Below are 17,414 nucleotides of genomic sequence, written 5' to 3'. Positions count from 1 at the left end.
AACAGGAATCAGTTCCCAACAAGGAGCTCTCCAGTGGGGTGGGGGACAGGCCCAGTGGTCTCCTGGAACCTCTGGCCCAGATGCCTTTGGCCTGGGGACAGCCCCTAGCAAGAGGGCCACCGGAAGCAACCCTGGACAGAAACCGAGTCCCCGTAAAACCAAGTTCCTCTGCCAAGTCTATGCTTAAGCTCTCTACCCAAAATGTTATTCCCTTTTTTGTCCAACACCTGTTCTCAAGATTGAGAAGTTAAAAAAGGGGGGGCGGGGATGGAAACTGAACTCCACCTTGTAGGGCCCTTCCCAGTAAAATCCTTTCCAGGTCCTCCATTTCTCCTTGCAGAAAACAGGCTTCCTTCAGTCCCCTAAGACCTCTCCTGAATTCCAAAGGTCAGGTTCAAATAGCTGCTAATCTGGGAAGGGCGGGACACAGAAACCGAGGAGGGTGGTTTAGAAACTACAGCCTTGGGGCAGGGTCTCAGGAGCTTTTCTGCCAGGACTAAGGTCCCAGCCTAACAAGGGAGCCCAGGGCAATACCGCTACCTCTCCACCAACCAATTATGAGAAAGCCCTCTCCCCAAATTCTGCCTATTGCAGACTCCCCCCAAAGCCATCCAGAGATTTAAGGGATTTTGAACAGGAGTCACCTGTTCTTGCTCGGCACCACAATAAACCTTCCTCTGCTGCAAGCTTCAACCTCACCATGTGTCATGCACACAGACTTGCATTCAGTAACAAGACCCTTGAAGGAGCTGAGGGGTGAGCCAGGCCCGTCCACCCAGGGACTCCACCTCACTCCCCAGGTCCTCAGGGAGGACCTGCCACTGGAATGGTTAACCCGCAGCAACACCTCTGCCAGCCAATCACAGGGCCCCACAGGAAATGCCTGGAGAGCCTTGCCAGGCGGGCCGTCCCGGCCCAGCCCCAGTCCCACATCAGGCAGCTCCTGCGGCCCGCAGCCACCCAGGCGAGCACGGCCTACCCTGAGCTCAGGGCACCGGGCAGCTGCAGCATGGCACTCCTGGGCCAGCCCGGGCTGGGTCCGCTGCTGGCTGTGCTGGCCGCGCTGGTGGCGTCGGGGACAGCGACCCCCCCTGCTCGTCTGCTGACCCTGCTGTCCTCGGGCCAGGGCGCTCTGGACCGTGTGGCGCTGGGCGGCCTGTTAAATACACTGGCGGACCGTGTGCACTGTGCCGACGGGCCGTGTGGAAAGGTAACACCCCCAACCAACGGGTCCTCCGGTCCGGCCCCAGCCCAAGCCTGCCGCTCCACCCCGAGGCCGAGGCTGGCTGCAAAGGGCCCGGGCAAACTCCAGGAGGCGGGCCGCACGGTGGCCTGACGCCGGGCCCTGCCCGCAGGCCCAAGCCCACCTTCCTCTTCTCCCTTTCAGAGCCCCTTGCCCTCCCTGGGGAGGGGTGGTACAGCTCTGGGATCCCACGGCTGCCCCCACCCTGTCAGCGCCCCCTTCTCCCCAGCCCAAAACTGGCAATGGCTCCAGGCAGAAACCTCCCTGGGATGGGGCGACCCCCTGTGGGTATGCCCGCCTGTCATGGGGGAGTGTGGGGGCCTGTGAGCGAGCGGACGGTGGACAGGAAGGTGGCAGCCCTCGTGTGTGGCCCCCGCCCTCCCGCCTGTGCCAACAGTGCCTGTCTGTGGACGACGCCCTGGCTCTGGGCAGGCCTGAGCAGCCCGGGGCCCCCTCGGGCCCAGCCCTGGAGCCCAGGCACATCGCCCGCCTCAGTGCCGCCGCTACCCTCTACCTCAGCGACCCGGCAGGCACCTGCACCGAGGTCCAGGCTGGCCGCTTGGCTGCCCGCGCCGATCAGCTCCTGGTCCTGCTCGAGAGCCCTCAAGCCCTGAGCCCGGCCCTGACCAGGCTGCTGCAGCGGATCCAGGCCCACGCTGCTGGCCGGCCCGCTCCTCAGCAGGTGGGCGCCTGGGCCAGCTGCCCAGAGGCACTGGGGGAAGAGGGTCCCCAAGAGGGCCTGAGAGAAGGGGGACCACTCGGGTGGCGCTGGGCCTCAGCACCTTTCTGGGTGCTCGGGGGACCCTGGGCTGGGGGGTCACAAGTGGAAGCTCACCACTGAGCCAGGCAGGGCTGCAGGCACCCCGAGAGGGTCCTGATCCTCGACGGGGCTGAGAAAGCTCCCGGGGCTCCAAGGAAGAGCCCAGACGAGGCGGGGCCAGGAAGGGGATGGCTGTGGTGCCCGGGGTTCAGCAGAGTCCGGGGGCACCAGAGGCACAGCGGAGCGAGAGGCCAGTGTGGCTGCGCTGCTCGAGACACTGAGGCGGGCTCCTCCCCAGGCCTGTGTGGACCTGCCTCAGCTGCTGGCGGAGGCGGCAGGGGTGGGGGCTCCCGGCAGCCCCGGCCCGGTGCTGGCTGCCCTGCTGGACCATGTCAGGAGCGGCGCCTGCTTCCATGCCCTGCCAACTCCCCAGTACTTCGTGGACTTCGTGTTCCGGCAGCACAGCAGCGAGAACCCCAACATCACCCTGGACGGTGAGGCCTGAGCTGGGCTACAGGCCAGGGAGCACCCTGAACCCCAGCATGCGCGCCCCTGGGGAGTGCAAGGCTGGAGCCCACAAACTCGGATTTTCACCTCCTACCAGAGCTGGCGGCCTTGATGGAGCGCCTAGGGTTGGGCGGAGCGACGGATACCCACGACAGCCACAGCGAAGACAGTCCTCTGGGAAAGGGCCAGGGCCCTGTGCTCCTTGCCGCCCCCAACAGCAGTGCCAGCGCATGGGACACGGTGAGCCATCCATGTGCCCGAGTCCTGGAGAGAGGTGGGGGCCCATGGACCACTCAGGGCCCTGAACACCAGATCTGTCACCCCCACCCTAGCTGTGCCTGAGTGCTCGAGACGTCATGGCTGTGTACGGAATGTCTGAGCAGGCCGGGGTGACGCCGGACGACTGGGCCCGACTGAGCCCGGCTCTGCTCCAGCAGCAACTCAGCGGGGCCTGCGCCCCTCAGCCCACGCTCCCCACCCAGGACCGGCTCAACCAGGCCGAGAGTGAGTGTTCACCCTACTCCCTAGCTGCGCCTGCACAGCAGTGCACAAGGGGCTGGCAGCATGGAGATGGAACCAAAAAGGGAGGAGAAATTAGCCGCTGGGCTGCAGCAAGCCGGGGCCAGGGCTGGCAGACCAGGCAGTGGGATGGAGGGGCAACAGAGAAGGGGGTACTGCAAGGGAAGAGGATGGGGGCTTGAGGCCAGGGGCCAGTAGGAAGCCAAGGCCAGGACTGCACCCGACCGGCTGCAACCTTGGAAGGGGGCTCCTGCTCCTCCCAGACTCGATCTGGACGCCCCTCCCAGGAAAGCAAGGGGCCACGGTTGGGAGGGAGGCGCTTACTGTCCTCCCTGTCCAGGGTACCTGTACGGCTCCCTGGCCACGCTGCTGACCTGCCTGTGCTCCCTCTTCGGGCTCGTGCTCCTCAGCTGTGCCAGATGTAGCACCACGTCCCACTACGTCATCCAGGTCTTCCTGAGCATGGCTGTGGGCGCGCTCACCGGTGACGCCCTCCTGCACTTGATGCCTAAGGTTGCCCCAGCCCGCCAGGGCCCTCCCTGACCCCTCTACCCGCCTCTCTGGGAGGAGGAGGTCCCAAGGCACCGGGTCCAGTGTCCTCTGCCCAACCCCCCACCAGGTGCTGGGGCTGCACGCCCATGACGGGGAGGACCCTGGTTTCCAGCCCACCTGGCACCTCCTAGCTGTGCTGGGTGGGCTCTATGCCTTCTTCCTGTTCGAGAGCCTCTTCAACCTCTTGCTGCCCCTGGACCCTGAGGTCAGGTGCTTGGGGGCTGGACGTGGTGCGGGGAGGGGTGAGGGAGGCTCGGTGGATCCTGAGCCGCTGTCCCCGCAGGACCCAAAGGATGGGGCCTGCAGTCATGGCCACAGTCACGGCGGCCACAGCCATGGCATGTCCCTGCAGCTGGCGCCCAGCAACCTCCGGCAGCCGAAGCAGCTCCACGAGGGCTCTCGCGCAGACCTGGTGAGCCCGCCCTGCCCTGCGTCTCCCCCCGCGGCGGAGCCCTGACTGTGCTTCCAGTCACCCCTCCAGGGCTTCCGCCCCTGGCCTGATCTGGGGACTTGGCTCCGCGCGTGCCTCCTCCACCTTCCCGCCCTGAGCCTAATCTACACGGCCCGCCCCCCGACCCGGTCTCCCCTCCAGGTGGAGGAGGAGAGCCCCGAGCTGCTGAGCCCGGAGCCCCGGAGACTGAGCCCAGGTGAGCCCTGAGGGAGGCCCCGGACCGTTGGGGGTCAGAGTCTCGGTTCGCGGCGCAGGCACGGGGGCGGAGGAGCGGACCAGGGCAGACGCTCACCCACGCCCGCCGCGCCCGCAGAGCTGAGACTGCTGCCCTACGTGATCACGCTGGGCGACGCCGTGCACAACTTCGCCGACGGGCTGGCAGTGGGAGCCGCCTTTCTGTCCTCCTGGAAGACGGGGCTGGCCACCTCGCTGGCCGTGTTCTGCCACGAGGTGCCCCACGAGTTGGGTGAGCCTTGCGGAGTTCCCGCCGGCCGGGGGCGGCGCCTGCCCGCAGCGGGGGTCTGGGTGTGGCAGGTCGGCAGCGCAGTTGGGCGGGACTGTCGGGGAGTGGGCGCGGCCCTCGACCTGACCCCAGCCCCGCCCGCGCCTCTTGGCTCAGACGGTAAAGAATCCGCCTGCCGTGCAGGATACCCGGGTTCTATCCCTGGGTCGGGAAGATCCCCTGGAGAAGGGAATGGCAATCCACTCCAGTACTCTTGCCTGGAGAATCCCATGAACAGAGGGGCCTGGGGGGCTACGGTCCATGGGGTCTCAAGAATCGGACACGACGGAGCGACTAAACCACCCCCACCGTCCGCCCCAGGTGACTTCGCAGCCCTGCTGCACGCGGGGCTGTCGGTGCGCCGCGCGCTGCTCCTGAACTTGGCCTCGGCGCTCACGGCCTTCATCGGCCTCTACGTTGCGCTCGCGGCCGGCGTAGGCGAAGACGGCGAGACCTGGATCCTGGCGGTGGCCGCCGGCCTCTTCCTCTACGTGGCGCTCTGCGACATGGTCAGAGCCGGGCGGTCTGGGGCTGCCCCGGGCGGGCGCTAGGCGGGCGCTCTGAGCCGGCCCTGACCCAGGCCCCGTCCTTAGCTCCCGGCCATGCTGAACCTGCGCGACCAGCGGCCCTGGCTCCTCTTCTTGCTCCACAACGTTGGCCTGCTGGGCGGCTGGACCGTCCTGCTGCTGCTGTCGCTTTATGAGGATAACATCGCCTTCTGAGAGCTTCTGCCCCCTCGGCCCTTGGCTCTGCCTCCTGACCCTGGGCTCTAGCAGCCCTTCAGATGGGATATCTTCCGGATCGCCCCAGACCCTCCCCTGCGCCCCAGTTCACAGCTTCAATAAATGCTCTTGTCCTTGGAGCCCAGTCTGCTCGCCTCATCTCGCCTCCCCAGGAGAGGAGGGTTTCCCACCAAGAAAGGTCGACAGGGGGGGCGGCCTCTCCCCACAGCAGTGCCTGGTGCCTGAGGGGGAGTCAGGACAGTTGAGCTCAGGGCCCTCCAAGAAACCAGCCTCAGACCCGCGTCTGTGATGTATGTGAAGTGAAGCCCAGAGAAGTGGGTCCAGGGCTCGGGCACCAGGTAGGACCTGGTGTCCACTCAGGACTGCAACCTCCCGCCCCCGACCCTCCTCCTCGCTTCCTGCCCGCCTGCTGCAGCTCTTCCCAAGATGGAGCTGCTTCAGTGCCTCTGGCTCTCTCCACCCTGGGCCCCATTCTCCCACAGACACATGGCACATTGTGAGGGCGTGTACCATGTGCCAGGCTGAGTCTGAGGGTTCTGTGGTCGCTGAGCTGTTTAGCCGTCACAGTTGCCCTGTGACATGAGTGCCATGACTGCCCGTCTGACTCGGACAAGGAGGGCTAGTGTCCTGGCCACGGCCCCAGCTTTGCCCATTCCCTCCTCTAGCACATCCTCGGGGTGGCTATGGCTAGTTGATTTTTTTTGGTTTGTATAGTTTTGGCTGTACTGGGTCTTTGTCACAGCGAAGCTCCATCCTTCGTTGCTGCTCAGGCTTTTCTCCAGTTGTGGGGATCATGGGCCGCTCTCCAGTTGCTGTGTGTGTGCTTCTCATTGTGGTGGATTCTCTTGTTGAGAAGTATGGACTCTAGGACACTTGGGCTTCAGTATTTGCAGCACGTGGGCTCAGCCTTTGTGGCTCCCAGGCTAAATAGTTGTGGCGCACAGGCTTAGTAGCTCTGCAGCATGTAGGATCTTCCTGGATCTGGGATCCAACCCATGTCTCCTGCATTGGCAGGCAGATTCTTTGCCACTGAGCCACCAGGGAAGCCCTGGCTCCAGTTTTGTTTGTTTTTTTTTTTAATGCCTTTTTTTCAAGCTCTCAGAACTTTGTTAGGTGGAGTTTGGGCAAAAGCGAGAGAAAACCTCTGAGACAGTCGCCCACCTGGTTCAGCACAAGCAAGACAGAGAAGCCTTGGGTTGGAGATGTGCTCTCACTGGGATGAAAATACCTTTGAGTTTTAAATGGGGAGATGACTGGCTGAGTATCTCTGGACACAAATTCAGATTATTTTAAATATTTAACAAATATTTTTAAAAATACTTAAAAACTTTTCCACCAGAAAAAGGCAAGTCTCTGAGGACAAGACCGCACTAGAAGCAGGAGCCCCAGATCCATATGGAGACAAACCAGTGCCGCTTTTATGTTGGGTGAGGGGCAGGGGATATACCTCTGCTACTCCCAGATCAAGATTTGGAGGGAGGAGAACATGACAAATGACAAAAAGGACCAGTTTCTCAAAAAGTGAGGGATAATATTAGACACAGGGATGAAACTCAGATGCTGTTTTACAAGGAAGCAAGATAAGTCGTGACTCTTCATTGCTGTCTGACCCCAATACCCAAACTACTTTAAAGCAGCCCCTTCAGATACAGCCCTCCAGGGGGCCATATAGGGCTGAGGGGGAGGGGGGCTTATTTTCCTACAAGAGAAGGGGCTTGAGTGGGGAGAGTAGCAGCTACTCCCCACTCCCCCACGACTTCTGTCACAAAAAAATACCTGTAAATGCATGACATACAATAGTGAATCTGGGAGGCAGGCTCCCCACGGAGGGCCTGCTGACATGTGGACACGATTAAAGGCCTCAGTAATTCTAGGAAGGGCTGCTTGTGTTCTCCCAGGCCCATGATAAGCCCTGCCCCTGTCCACACCTCTCTTCAGGGTTCAATTTTGTTATGACTTTTAAAGGCACTGGTGTGGTCCCAGGCACCCAAGTGACCCCTTGGTCCACAGCTCAAGTCTTGTCGCTGACATGACTAAGTGGGCAGGTCTGGATGCAACAAACACATACTTTGCTATTTTCTTGGCTTTGCCTATATTTTCTTACTTGTTTTATTTCTTAAGATTCCATTTCTTGGAAATTCCCTGACAGTCCAGTGGTTAGGGCTCCGAGCTTCCCCTCTTCACTGCAGAGGGCACAGATTCCATCCTTTCATTCAGTTCAGTCAGTCAGTCGTGTCCCACTCTTTGCATCCCAGTGGACTGCAGCACGCCTGGCTTCCCTGTCCGTCACTAACTGCCAGAGCTTGCTCGAACTCATGTCCCTCAAGTCGGTGATGCCATCCAACCATCTCATCCTCTGTCGTTCCCTTCTCCTCCTGCCTTCAATCTTTCCCAGCATCAGGATCTTTTCAAATGAGTCAGTTCTTCGCATCAGGTGGCCAAAGTATCGGAGTTTTGGCTTCAGAGTCAGTCCTTCCGATGAATATTTAAGACTGATTTCCTTTAGGATAGACTGGTTTGATCTTGCAGTCCAAGAGACTCTCAAGAGTCTTCTCCAATACCACAGTTCAGAAGCATCAATTCTTCCACGCCCAGCTTTCTCTATTCCATCCCTAGGCAGGGAAATAAGATCCTGCAAGTCACGGGGCAGCCAAAAGGGGGGGGGGGGGGGGTTGTTCTTTTTTCCCTTTCTAAATCCCATACCAAAAATAAATAAATAAATAAGTAAATCCCATACCTGTTGGAGGGTACCTGGGGCGCGTCCCTGCCGAGCCAAGTGAAGAGAGGTCTGCCTAGCTGCCCGTAGTGGTCCTGGCTCCAGGGCCCTTGAAGCGGGCAACTACCAAGCCTGGGGAGGGAGCAGTGGGCAAGACGGGTGAAAAGGTGTCCTCAGGGGAGGGGCTCGTAGAGGGGCACGCCAGGGCCCCGCGTCGTGGGCTCGCCTTCTGGTGCTGGTGTTGGGGCGGGGCGGGGGGGGGGGTCGTCCTGCGGGGGCATTGCTGAGCAGGGACAGGACAAGACGCCTCCAGGAAGCTCTCCTGACTCCTGTGCTAGTCGGGCTCCGCCACGCTTGCGGCAGCCGCCAGGGCCTAATTCGGGGCGTGTTTGCGCCCGGGGGGGTCTCTGCTCCCCCGGCTTCCACACTGCTGCCAGCATCTGGCAGGGCGCCTGAGACCTCGCCTCTTCTTGCGGGAGAGACCCTCGGCAGTGACCCCATTCTGGGATCCGGGGGACGGGCAGGTCCTGACCAGCCATCCCTGAGCCGCCCAGCCACTGTCCGGCTTCCAGCTGGCTCTGCGTCCTCCGCAGTGAGACCCTGGATCTCCCACGAGGGGGTTTTCGCGGCGCTGTATGCGGAGCCCAGGAGCGGAGCCGCGAGGCTGCCCCCGGCCGCCAGGGGCCGCTGAGTTCCCCGCCGCCGCCGCCGCGCTTCGGTGGAACTGCGCAGGCGCAGGACCCGGAACCTCGGCGCGCGGCTTCCGCGTCTGGGCGGACCGTGTTCGGCGCCGTACAGGTCCCCCGTCAGCCGGCTCCAACTGCCAGGTGGGTGCGGGCGGCCCGGGGGTTGCGCGCGGGAGTTCTACTCACCCTGTCCCCTTCCTGTGCAGCCCGAGCGCGGCGCCATGTACGCCGTGTACAAGCAGGCGCATCCGCCCACCGGCCTCGAGTTCTCCATGTACTGCAACTTCTTTAACAACAGCGAGCGCAACCTCGTGGTGGCCGGGACCTCGCAGCTCTACGTGTACCGCCTCAACCGGGACTCCGAGGTAGGCAGGCCCGCTGGGGCCTCCGCGCCCCGCGGCGAGGGGTGCCCGGGACCGAGGAGGAGCGGGCCGACGGCGCCGCGCTTGGTGGTGTCTAGCAACCAGGTTCCTCAACCTCCTCACTCTCTGTTGGGCTCGGCGGCCTACCCTGGGCGTCTCATTTGCTCTTTCGTTTTTTCAACAAATCACGTGAACATGTACTGTGTGCTCGGTTTTAGCGATACGGTAGAGAACAAAACCTGCACAAACTCGGAGCAGGAGGACACCTACTGACTAAATACACGCGTGAGAACACACACCTGTGGACACCCTGCAGGGACAGCGAAGGAAATAGATGAGGGCTGAGGGATCAGAGGAGCCTCCTTTAGGCAGAGTAGGAATTCGTTGGGGGAAGAACATTCTTGGCAAAGGGAGCAAGGCTGGGTGTAGGGTGGGGGCAGGTTGTGGTTTGGAGGTCAGTAAAGTGTGATGAATCCCTCGGTGGGGAAAACACCAGGGGTGCTCTGATTGCCCGAGGTGTGAGGGTTTTGGTGGGGGGTGGCTTCTTGCAAGAGACATCTTCGCATCTGTTCTTGAAAGGGGAGTAAGAGCCAGATTCAAGGATGGCGAGGGGTGGGTTCCAGGCAGATGCAAGGCCAGTGTGCTGGCCAGAAGCGTCTGAGGGCAGGCAGGGTTGGACTGGGGTGCAGAGTGGAAGTGGGGCAGGAAGGGTTGTCCTCCGCAGGGCAGGGTTCTGAGTAAGGGCTGGGGCAGCAGGGAGGAGGCCGCCTTCCCGGGCACTTACTTCAGGACACTAGTGTTTGTTTTGTGTTAAATGTGTGTACTGCTGTACTAATCCACACATGACGAAGCAAGCAAAATACAGAAGAATGTATAAGAGGTTAGTGACTGTTTGTGTCAGTAAATAATCTTAGTTTAAGCTTTTGTGCTACAGCAGTTTTGAGATCAGTATTTGGCTTTTGTCAACATTTCAGTCAAAACTGAAAATGGATTTTTGCAAATAAATACATATGGCTCTACATTGAATGAGAGCATCTTTGCTGTATATACTATATCTGACACTGGTTTTCAGTCAACTTTCAGGGACAAATTGAATGTTTTTACATCTGTATCTGTCTTACACATGGGTTCACAGCCCCTTAGCAGTCACTCACTTGTCTTCCTAGGAGTCATCTGTTAAGAGCCTGCTTTGTGTGGGCATCTTGGGAGGGGTTGGTGAGCTGCCTTCATGGCTGTGGTTCTGGGCGTGGGGGGCCACACGCCGCAAGTGCAGCACACACCGGAGGCCAGAGTGCCGGTGCACACCACCAGGACAGGATGGGGAGTGGGGAGCCAGGCAAGGTCTAAAGCTCACCTCCTTGGAAATGTGAGATTTGAGTGGGTGAGGAGGAGCTGATGGGGAGAGCCTTGTAGGTGTGGGGAGAAGAGCTTTGAGGCGGAGCAAAGGTGCCAGGGCAGGAGGGAGGGAAGAGTGGCTGGTCAGGGGGCTCGTGAGGCTGGGTTGGGGCATCAGCAGGGCAGCCTTGAGGGCAGTCTTGGGAGCTGAGTGTTGACCCAAGGCCGATGGTGAGTTAAGGTTTGGGTAGAGGAGTGAGCTGATCTGACCCTGACCCTTGTCTCCTGGGGTCGCTGTGGCTGCGACAGTAGAAGGCGACTGGGCTGGGTGGTCGTTGGTGGGGCAAGCAGGCAGGATAGATGGGATGTGGGGCGGGCAAGGGAGCAGAGCCATGGGCCGTGCAGAGGCTTTGCCAGGGTTGGGTTTCAGGCCAGACTAACCCTGCAGGTGAAGTTGCTGGCACCTGCGGAGGAGATGGTTGTGGGACGGGGGGCGTGGGGGCAGGAGTGCACCTTGGACGTTGTTGGAGTATGTGTTGCTGTTAGCAGCTTGAAGCAGCTGCCTGCGCCTCGTTGTCTGTGGTCAGGAAGCCTGGAGCTCCACCGTCTGCAGGCCCCACTGGGGTATGGTTTCTGCCATCTCTGGACGCATGCATGCAGCTACTGCAGAAAGTATCTGTCCTTGCGTTGTGGCCTCCCCCAGGGCAAGGGCTGAGAGACCCATCAGACTGGAAGCCGTGGAGTCTTTCATGACCTAATCTGGATCCTGGGCCCTGTGTTTCTGAGCCTCAGATGGGTCTTGAGACCTGGACGGACTTGGCGACCCTGATGAGGAAGCCTGGCATCAGGCGGGATGTGGCCTGGTGAGGCCAGGAACCCAGAGCAGGAAAGTTAGCACCAGTGGACAGAAACAACTCTGTGGGGGAGATCTACACGAAGGGAAGGGAAGGGATGGAGCAGGAACTGGTAGGAAAAGCAGGGTTTTGTGAGGTGAGTGAGGGCGCATTGATGCTCTGAAAGGAAGGAGCACTGGGCCCCCCTGTGTGCCCACCGAGACCCTCAGAGGCTTTGCACACCTTTCAAGAGCTGTGAAGAACTCCACAGAAGACCCTCAGCAGACCGGACGCACTGCTGGGCCTGAGCAGGTGTCGCTCCGCAGCCTATCAGTGCAGGGCGGCTTCCAGCTCCCGGCGGAGCGCAGAGTGTAGTGGCAGGAGGTGGCGTGGCGCCTGGGTGGAGCCCTCAGTGGCTGAGCCTGTTGGGGACCAGCCTAGTCCCTGCTGCAGGACAGCCTGCCTGGAGCCCCAGACACGCGGTCACCAGGGTGGCACAGCCCTGAGGGCAGCCAGGAGCCAGGATGGCACCACAGGGACCATGTGGACGCACGCCCAGCCTCTGCTTGGTGAGGCCTGGGCCCGGTCTGGGTGATGGGAAGGGCCTGTCTCCTTCTCTCTCCACGGGGCTAGCCTGGTGTCTGACCAGTGGCCTCGTGGTGGCTGAGCCTCCTGGGCGCTGAGACCAGTCTGGGGCCAGACCACCCACAGGGCATGGCCTCCCTTTTGAGGCTCCTGTCCTTCAGAGCAGCCCCCAGCTGGGATGAAGACAGGATGGTGAGCCCTGCGGGGCCGTGTTCAGTCTCCGCCAGGGGGCCAGGTGCACGGGCAGGGCCTTCAGAGTGGCGGCAAGGAGGGGAGAGGGTCCCGAGCAGGTGGTGGGCCTGGCACTGGGTGTGCGCCTGGCTCAGGTCCTGGGCCGGCAGACACCGGACAGCAGCCGGAGCATGTAAGCTGTGTGTTGGAGGCGGGTGAGTGCTGGCCTGGGGCAGCTGTGACCTTGGAGAGGAAAAGAAATGTAGGAAATGTAGGTCAGTTCCCTAAAATTAATGACAGTCCCAAGTAAATAGAAAAGGTATCATGGACGGGAAGTCTCAATATTGTAGAGATGTCACCCCCCCCAAATTAATCCAAAATTGTGTCCTTTTTCTCAAAGTTGCAATAAAGTTTCTTAATAGGTTTATTCATCTTCATTCTCAGACTTACATGGAGGAGCCAAAAATCAGGAATGTATAATTTTAAAGATGAACAAGATGGAGCACTTGCCCCAGAGGATTGTCAGGAATCGTGTGTATGTGTGTGTGTGTAACTCTGTAAGCTGAATGATTAGGTACAGAAAGACAAATTTAAAAGTCACTTTTGGGGACTTCCATGGTGGTTCCACTGCAGAGAGTGCAGGTTCCACCCCTAGTTGGGGAACGATCTCCACATGCTATGTGGCCAGAAAAGTTACTTATGAATTGACCGTTTTGTCGTGAAATGTCCCTCTTTAATACTCTTTGCCTTAAGATCTACTTTGTCTAGTAGTAGGCTACCGCAGTTTTTTTTGTTTGTTTGTTTAAGTCCTTGCATAGAATATCTTTTAAAAATCTGTGAATCAATAGCAAATAGTTGGATGTTGTTTATTATTCTGACGGTTTTTGTTGTCTTCTGGCCTGAGTGTTTGGTTTATTTATTTATTCTGTCATGAATGGGTCTGGTTTGGTCTGTTATTTGAGGTAATTTCTTGTGTAGTTGGGTTTGAATCAGCGTCTGGCATCTTGCTATTCTTTTATTTGTTGTTTTGGATTGATCAGCTATTTTATTTCATTTTATCTCTTTAAGAAATATTTTATTTGTTCACTTATTTTTATTTTATTTGGCTATGCTGGGTCTTAGTTGTGGCATGTGGGACCAGGATCAAATCTGGCCCTCTGGCATGCGGTCTTAGCTACTTACAGGGCCACCAGGGGAGTCCCTCATTTCATCTTTTCTGTTGACTTCTGGTTGTGCATTTTGTCTTACTCTCTAATGAGTCACATTCGAGGTCACAGCAGTCTCTGGCTCAAGGGAACCTCCCCAGACAGCCTAGAATCCTTGTAACTCTTCACCCTCTTTCCCCGCTCACTGCGTCCTGTTGCCACAGGCTTGCTCCTGCAGAACATTACACTGTTGTTAGCATTTTGGTTTTACATAAATTCAGACTCTCAGAAAAGCTGATAAGCACCAGAATTTCCTGCATACCCTCATCTACAGTCCTGAACGTGTTGGCGTATCTCTGTCTTTTTCCCTGGACCTGGAGGATCCCCTTGGCTTTTCCCAGAGGTCAGCACATCTGTGCATCCAGGCAACACTACAGTCCCTGCTGGGACCACAGGCCCATGCGAGTCCAAGCCTGGTCAGATCCTTGGTGTGGTCCTGGGCGCCGGTGTCGGTGGCTTGGAGAGGTGGGTGGCCAGCCAGCCTCCCCACTGTGACGCGGACTGAGGTGGAAGGTGCCGTCCGAGCTCAGACCTTCCTCTGCGCTTGGCGTCTGTGGGACAGCGGCGGGGCGGCTGAGGCGCATCTCGCTCACCCTCTCCCCACCTGCGGGTTCACCTCCCTCCCTCCTCCTAGTCCTTCCTTCATATATTATCACACATTCAGCAGTTCACACTCTGCACAGGAGGCTGTAGTCTTTTTTTGTCATCTGGGGTCTTCAGCCTGAAGACCTTCCTTTGGTAATTGTTGAAGAGTGTTTCTGATGTTGATGATCTTGGTCAACTTTTGTCTGTCTGAAAACGTTTTTTATTTCAAATTCCTTTTTGAAGGATATTTTCATTGGGTTTACAATTCTAAGTTGACTGTTTTCTTTCATCACTTTAAAGACCTTCTCTGAAAAAAAATAAAGACTGTCTCTGGCTCCTATAGTCAGTTTTAACGTGAAGGTGGCATCTCTGTTCTCCTCTGACTACTTTTATGATACTTGTCTTTGTCTTTGATTTTCCTTCAACTGCGATGTGCTTGGCTGTAGTTTTGTTTTTTTGTCCTGTTTTGGGACTTGCTGACCTTGAATCTGTAGGCCGATGCTTCTCATCAGGATATTTTGGTTATGTCTTCAGTTAGAGGTTCTGTCCTTTTCCTACCTCTGCCTTCTAAATTGCTAGTGGTGTGTTAGACTAATTACGTCCACGTGTGTCTTAAAATGTGTTCTGTTTTCCCTCTGTGTCTTGTTACTGCACAGAGTGGCAGGTGGTCTGCATCTGGACCTTGTGTCTGGCCAAGGGAGACGGTGTCCTGGGCTGGACCCACCGCCGAGGGTGACTTTCATGCTTAGTCCGATTGCGTCCCTGCTAGAGACCTGCTGGGGATGACTTTGACTGGATTAAGGAAGTTGTGTTCTGGGGTTAGCAAGGATTTCTGTCATTAATGGGTCTCGTCTGTTACAAGTGCTTGACATAGTCAGTGAAAACAATAGATGGTTTTTCTCTATCTTGAGAGTGGTGGGTTGTACTGGGGGGCGTTCCCGGGATGCAGCTCAGTGGTGGTGTGGCCACCTCCCCTCACCAGGGTCCTGGGCCCCAGGCCCACCTGGACGACGCAGATGGGGTGAGGCCTGGCCCCTGTAGGGCCACTGTCACACCCAGTTAGGCTCAGCAGAGCTGGGGTTCCTTCTTCCCGGCAAGCACGCGTTATCACTGGCTGGCCCAGGGTGAGTCTGAGTGGTTTGGAGGGGCACATACAGTGCTGTCCAGCCTTTGACCCTGAGAGCGTCAGGAGAGCTGGGAGCGCTTCCTGCAGTCTGGGGGCCCGGCCATCTCCAGGAGTGCCTGGTCGCCTGCTCCCCGTTGAGGGCTCGTGGCCACAGGGCGGGTCCTGGGTAAGGTGGGCCCTTCACAGTTTTTTCCTTCTTCCTCCCTCCTCCAGGCGCCGACCAAAAATGACAGGAGCACAGGTGAGTGAGCACAGGGTGGCTGCCCAGCGTGAACCTGGGGGGTGGGGACTGGGCGTGGGCCCCAGACCCCTGTCCACTTTCTCGCTGCAGAGGGCAAGGCCCACCGGGAGCACCGGGAAAAGCTGGAGCTGGTGGCTTCCTTCTCCTTCTTCGGCAACGTCATGTCCATGGCCAGCGTGCAGCTGGCGGGCGCCAAGAGGGATGCCCTGCTCCTGAGCTTCAAGGATGCCAAGGTGGGGTGGGCAGGGGTGGGCAGGGGTGGGGTCTGGGGGGTGTGAGGGGAGGGCCGCGTTCTGACCTGCCGCCCCCAGCTCTCGGTGGTGGAGTACGACCCGGGCACCCACGACCTCAAGACCCTGTCTCTGCACTACTTCGAGGAGCCTGAGCTGCGGGTAGGGCTCGCCTCCCCACCCCCAACCCAGCCCCATGCCTCTGGGGGGGGCTCCTGCCTGACGCCCCTCTCCCGCAGGACGGCTTCGTGCAGAATGTGCACACGCCACGGGTGCGTGTGGACCCTGACGGGCGCTGTGCGGCCATGCTCATCTACGGCACGCGGCTGGTGGTCCTGCCCTTCCGCAGGGAGAGCCTGGCCGAGGAGCACGAGGGGCTCGTGGGGGAGGGGTGAGTGTGGGGGCAGGGCAGGGGGCCCTGCGGAGCCCAGGTCTGCCCTACGCTGCCCCCGCTGACACCTGCTGCCCCCAGGCAGAGGTCCAGCTTCCTGCCCAGCTACATCATCGATGTGCGGGCCCTGGACGAGAAGCTTCTCAACATCGTCGACCTGCAGTTCTTGCATGGCTACTACGAGCCCACCCTGCTCATCCTGTTTGAGCCCAACCAGACGTGGCCTGGGTGAGGGCCCGCCGCGGGGGAGGAGCCCGGCTGGTCTCCAGGGGCGGGCCCGCTGTGCCAGCCCCACACTGACCCCTGTTGGCCCCCAGGCGGGTGGCCGTGCGGCAGGACACGTGCTCCATTGTGGCCATCTCCCTGAACATCACGCAGAAGGTGCACCCCGTCATCTGGTCCCTCACCAGCCTGCCCTTCGACTGCACCCAGGCCCTGGCGGTGCCCAAGCCCATAGGTGAGAGGGGCCTGGGCCGGGGGTGGGGTGTGGAGTGTGCTGGGCCCTGCCACCAGCATGTCTGTTCCAGGCGGGGTGGTGGTCTTCGCGGTCAACTCGCTGCTGTACCTGAACCAGAGTGTCCCTCCCTACGGCGTGGCTCTCAACAGCCTCACCACCGGCACCACTGCCTTCCCCCTGCGTGAGTGCTGGGGAGGGAGGGAGGGGGCCTGGGGTGGCAGGGGCTGCTGCTGGGCCTGGCTGACCACCCCTGCCCACAGGCACCCAGGAAGGTGTGCGGATCACCCTGGACTGTGCTCAGGCGGCCTTCATCTCCTATGACAAGATGGTCATCTCCCTCAAGGGCGGTGAGATGTGAGTCCCCGCTCTGGGCCCCGTCCTCCCGGGCGGGGGTGGGGGATGGTCCCCGCGCCCCAGCTGAGTGCCCCCCCCGCAGCTACGTGCTGACGCTCATCACGGACGGCATGCGCAGTGTCCGGGCCTTCCACTTCGACAAGGCTGCCGCCAGCGTCCTCACCAGCAGCGTGAGTGGGGTCTCGGGGGTGGCCCTGGGCCCGGGCCGGGCTGGGCCGGCCTCACCCTTACCTGTCCCGCCCCCAGATGGTCACCATGGAGCCCGGGTACCTGTTCCTCGGCTCTCGTCTCGGCAACTCACTGCTCCTCAAGTACACGGAGAAGCTGCAGGAGCCCCCGGCTGGCACCGCCCGCGAGGCTGCCGACAAGGTGGGCGTGGGCCCGTGGGGACATGGCCCCTGCAGGCAGCCTCCGGGGTACTCACCCCCTGCCCCTCCTACTTCACAGGAAGAGCCTCCCTCCAAGAAGAAGCGTGTGGACGCCGCTGTGGGCTGGTCAGGTGCGGGCTGGTCAGGTGCAGGCTGGTCGGGTGAGGGCTGAACATCAGGTGCAGGCCAGCAGGTGGGCTCAGGTGGGCTCTCGTCATGCTCCAGGGGGCAAGTCAGTGCCGCAGGATGAGGTGGACGAGATTGAAGTGTATGGCAGCGAGGCGCAGTCAGGCACACAGCTGGCCACGTACTCCTTCGAGGTGAGGTGGGGCTTAGAGTGGTCACCCGGTCCTGGCCAGCCTGCCACCTGACCGCTGCCGTGCCCACAGGTGTGCGACAGCATTCTGAACATTGGACCCTGTGCCAACGCTGCCATGGGCGAGCCCGCCTTCCTCTCTGAAGAGGTGCCCACGGGGCGGGGGAGGGGGCGGG

At 59.9% G+C, this 17,414-nt stretch overlaps 2 protein-coding genes across 4 annotated transcripts in view; both read left to right on the top strand.

Annotated features, from left to right (window-relative positions):
- The first annotated feature begins 404 nt into the window (after nt 1-404).
- On the top strand, nt 405-5,396 carry SLC39A4 (solute carrier family 39 member 4). Its single transcript, XM_043484278.1, has 12 exons — nt 405-1,210; nt 1,641-1,925; nt 2,302-2,497; nt 2,608-2,750; nt 2,843-3,014; nt 3,370-3,542; nt 3,649-3,786; nt 3,865-3,993; nt 4,174-4,228; nt 4,346-4,498; nt 4,856-5,043; nt 5,128-5,396. Exons 1-12 carry the CDS (start codon nt 827-829, stop codon nt 5,254-5,256), a joined length of 2,145 nt encoding a protein of 714 aa, XP_043340213.1. The 5' UTR covers nt 405-826; the 3' UTR covers nt 5,257-5,396.
- Nucleotides 5,397-8,713: 3,317 nt separating this feature from the next.
- Nucleotides 8,714-17,414, top strand: part of CPSF1 (cleavage and polyadenylation specific factor 1) — a 14,108-nt gene continuing 5,407 nt past the window's right edge. The window contains exons 1-15 of one of the 3 annotated variants that reach the window (XM_043484231.1): nt 8,714-8,820; nt 8,886-9,044; nt 15,095-15,122; nt 15,213-15,355; nt 15,434-15,514; nt 15,592-15,743; nt 15,825-15,971; nt 16,061-16,200; nt 16,271-16,381; nt 16,461-16,554; nt 16,637-16,724; nt 16,801-16,923; nt 17,002-17,053; nt 17,148-17,242; nt 17,312-17,386. In XM_043484231.1, the coding sequence (XP_043340166.1) occupies nt 8,901-9,044; nt 15,095-15,122; nt 15,213-15,355; nt 15,434-15,514; nt 15,592-15,743; nt 15,825-15,971; nt 16,061-16,200; nt 16,271-16,381; nt 16,461-16,554; nt 16,637-16,724; nt 16,801-16,923; nt 17,002-17,053; nt 17,148-17,242; nt 17,312-17,386 (1,473 nt within the window). In that variant the 5' untranslated portion in view covers nt 8,714-8,820; nt 8,886-8,900. The remainder of the gene's footprint in view (nt 8,821-8,885; nt 9,045-15,094; nt 15,123-15,212; nt 15,356-15,433; nt 15,515-15,591; nt 15,744-15,824; nt 15,972-16,060; nt 16,201-16,270; nt 16,382-16,460; nt 16,555-16,636; nt 16,725-16,800; nt 16,924-17,001; nt 17,054-17,147; nt 17,243-17,311; nt 17,387-17,414) is intronic. The other 2 variants (XM_043484232.1, XM_043484233.1) reach the window with 2 other exon arrangements.

Source organism: Cervus canadensis, chromosome 12, assembly GCF_019320065.1.
Source record: "Cervus canadensis isolate Bull #8, Minnesota chromosome 12, ASM1932006v1, whole genome shotgun sequence".
In the NCBI taxonomy this organism is placed as follows: domain Eukaryota; kingdom Metazoa; phylum Chordata; class Mammalia; order Artiodactyla; family Cervidae; genus Cervus; species Cervus canadensis.
This window is presented reverse-complemented; position numbering and strand designations above follow the sequence as displayed.

Coding starts and splice junctions, on each gene's coding strand:
- SLC39A4 (XM_043484278.1), top strand. CDS start 827: ATGGTTAACCCGCAGCAACACCTCTGCCAGCCAATCACAGGGCCCCAC. Junction 3,787..3,864: donor TGCTGCCCCTGGACCCTGAG/GTCAGGTGCTTG, acceptor CTGTCCCCGCAG/GACCCAAAGGATGGGGCCTG. Junction 4,229..4,345: donor GCCCCGGAGACTGAGCCCAG/GTGAGCCCTGAG, acceptor CCGCGCCCGCAG/AGCTGAGACTGCTGCCCTAC.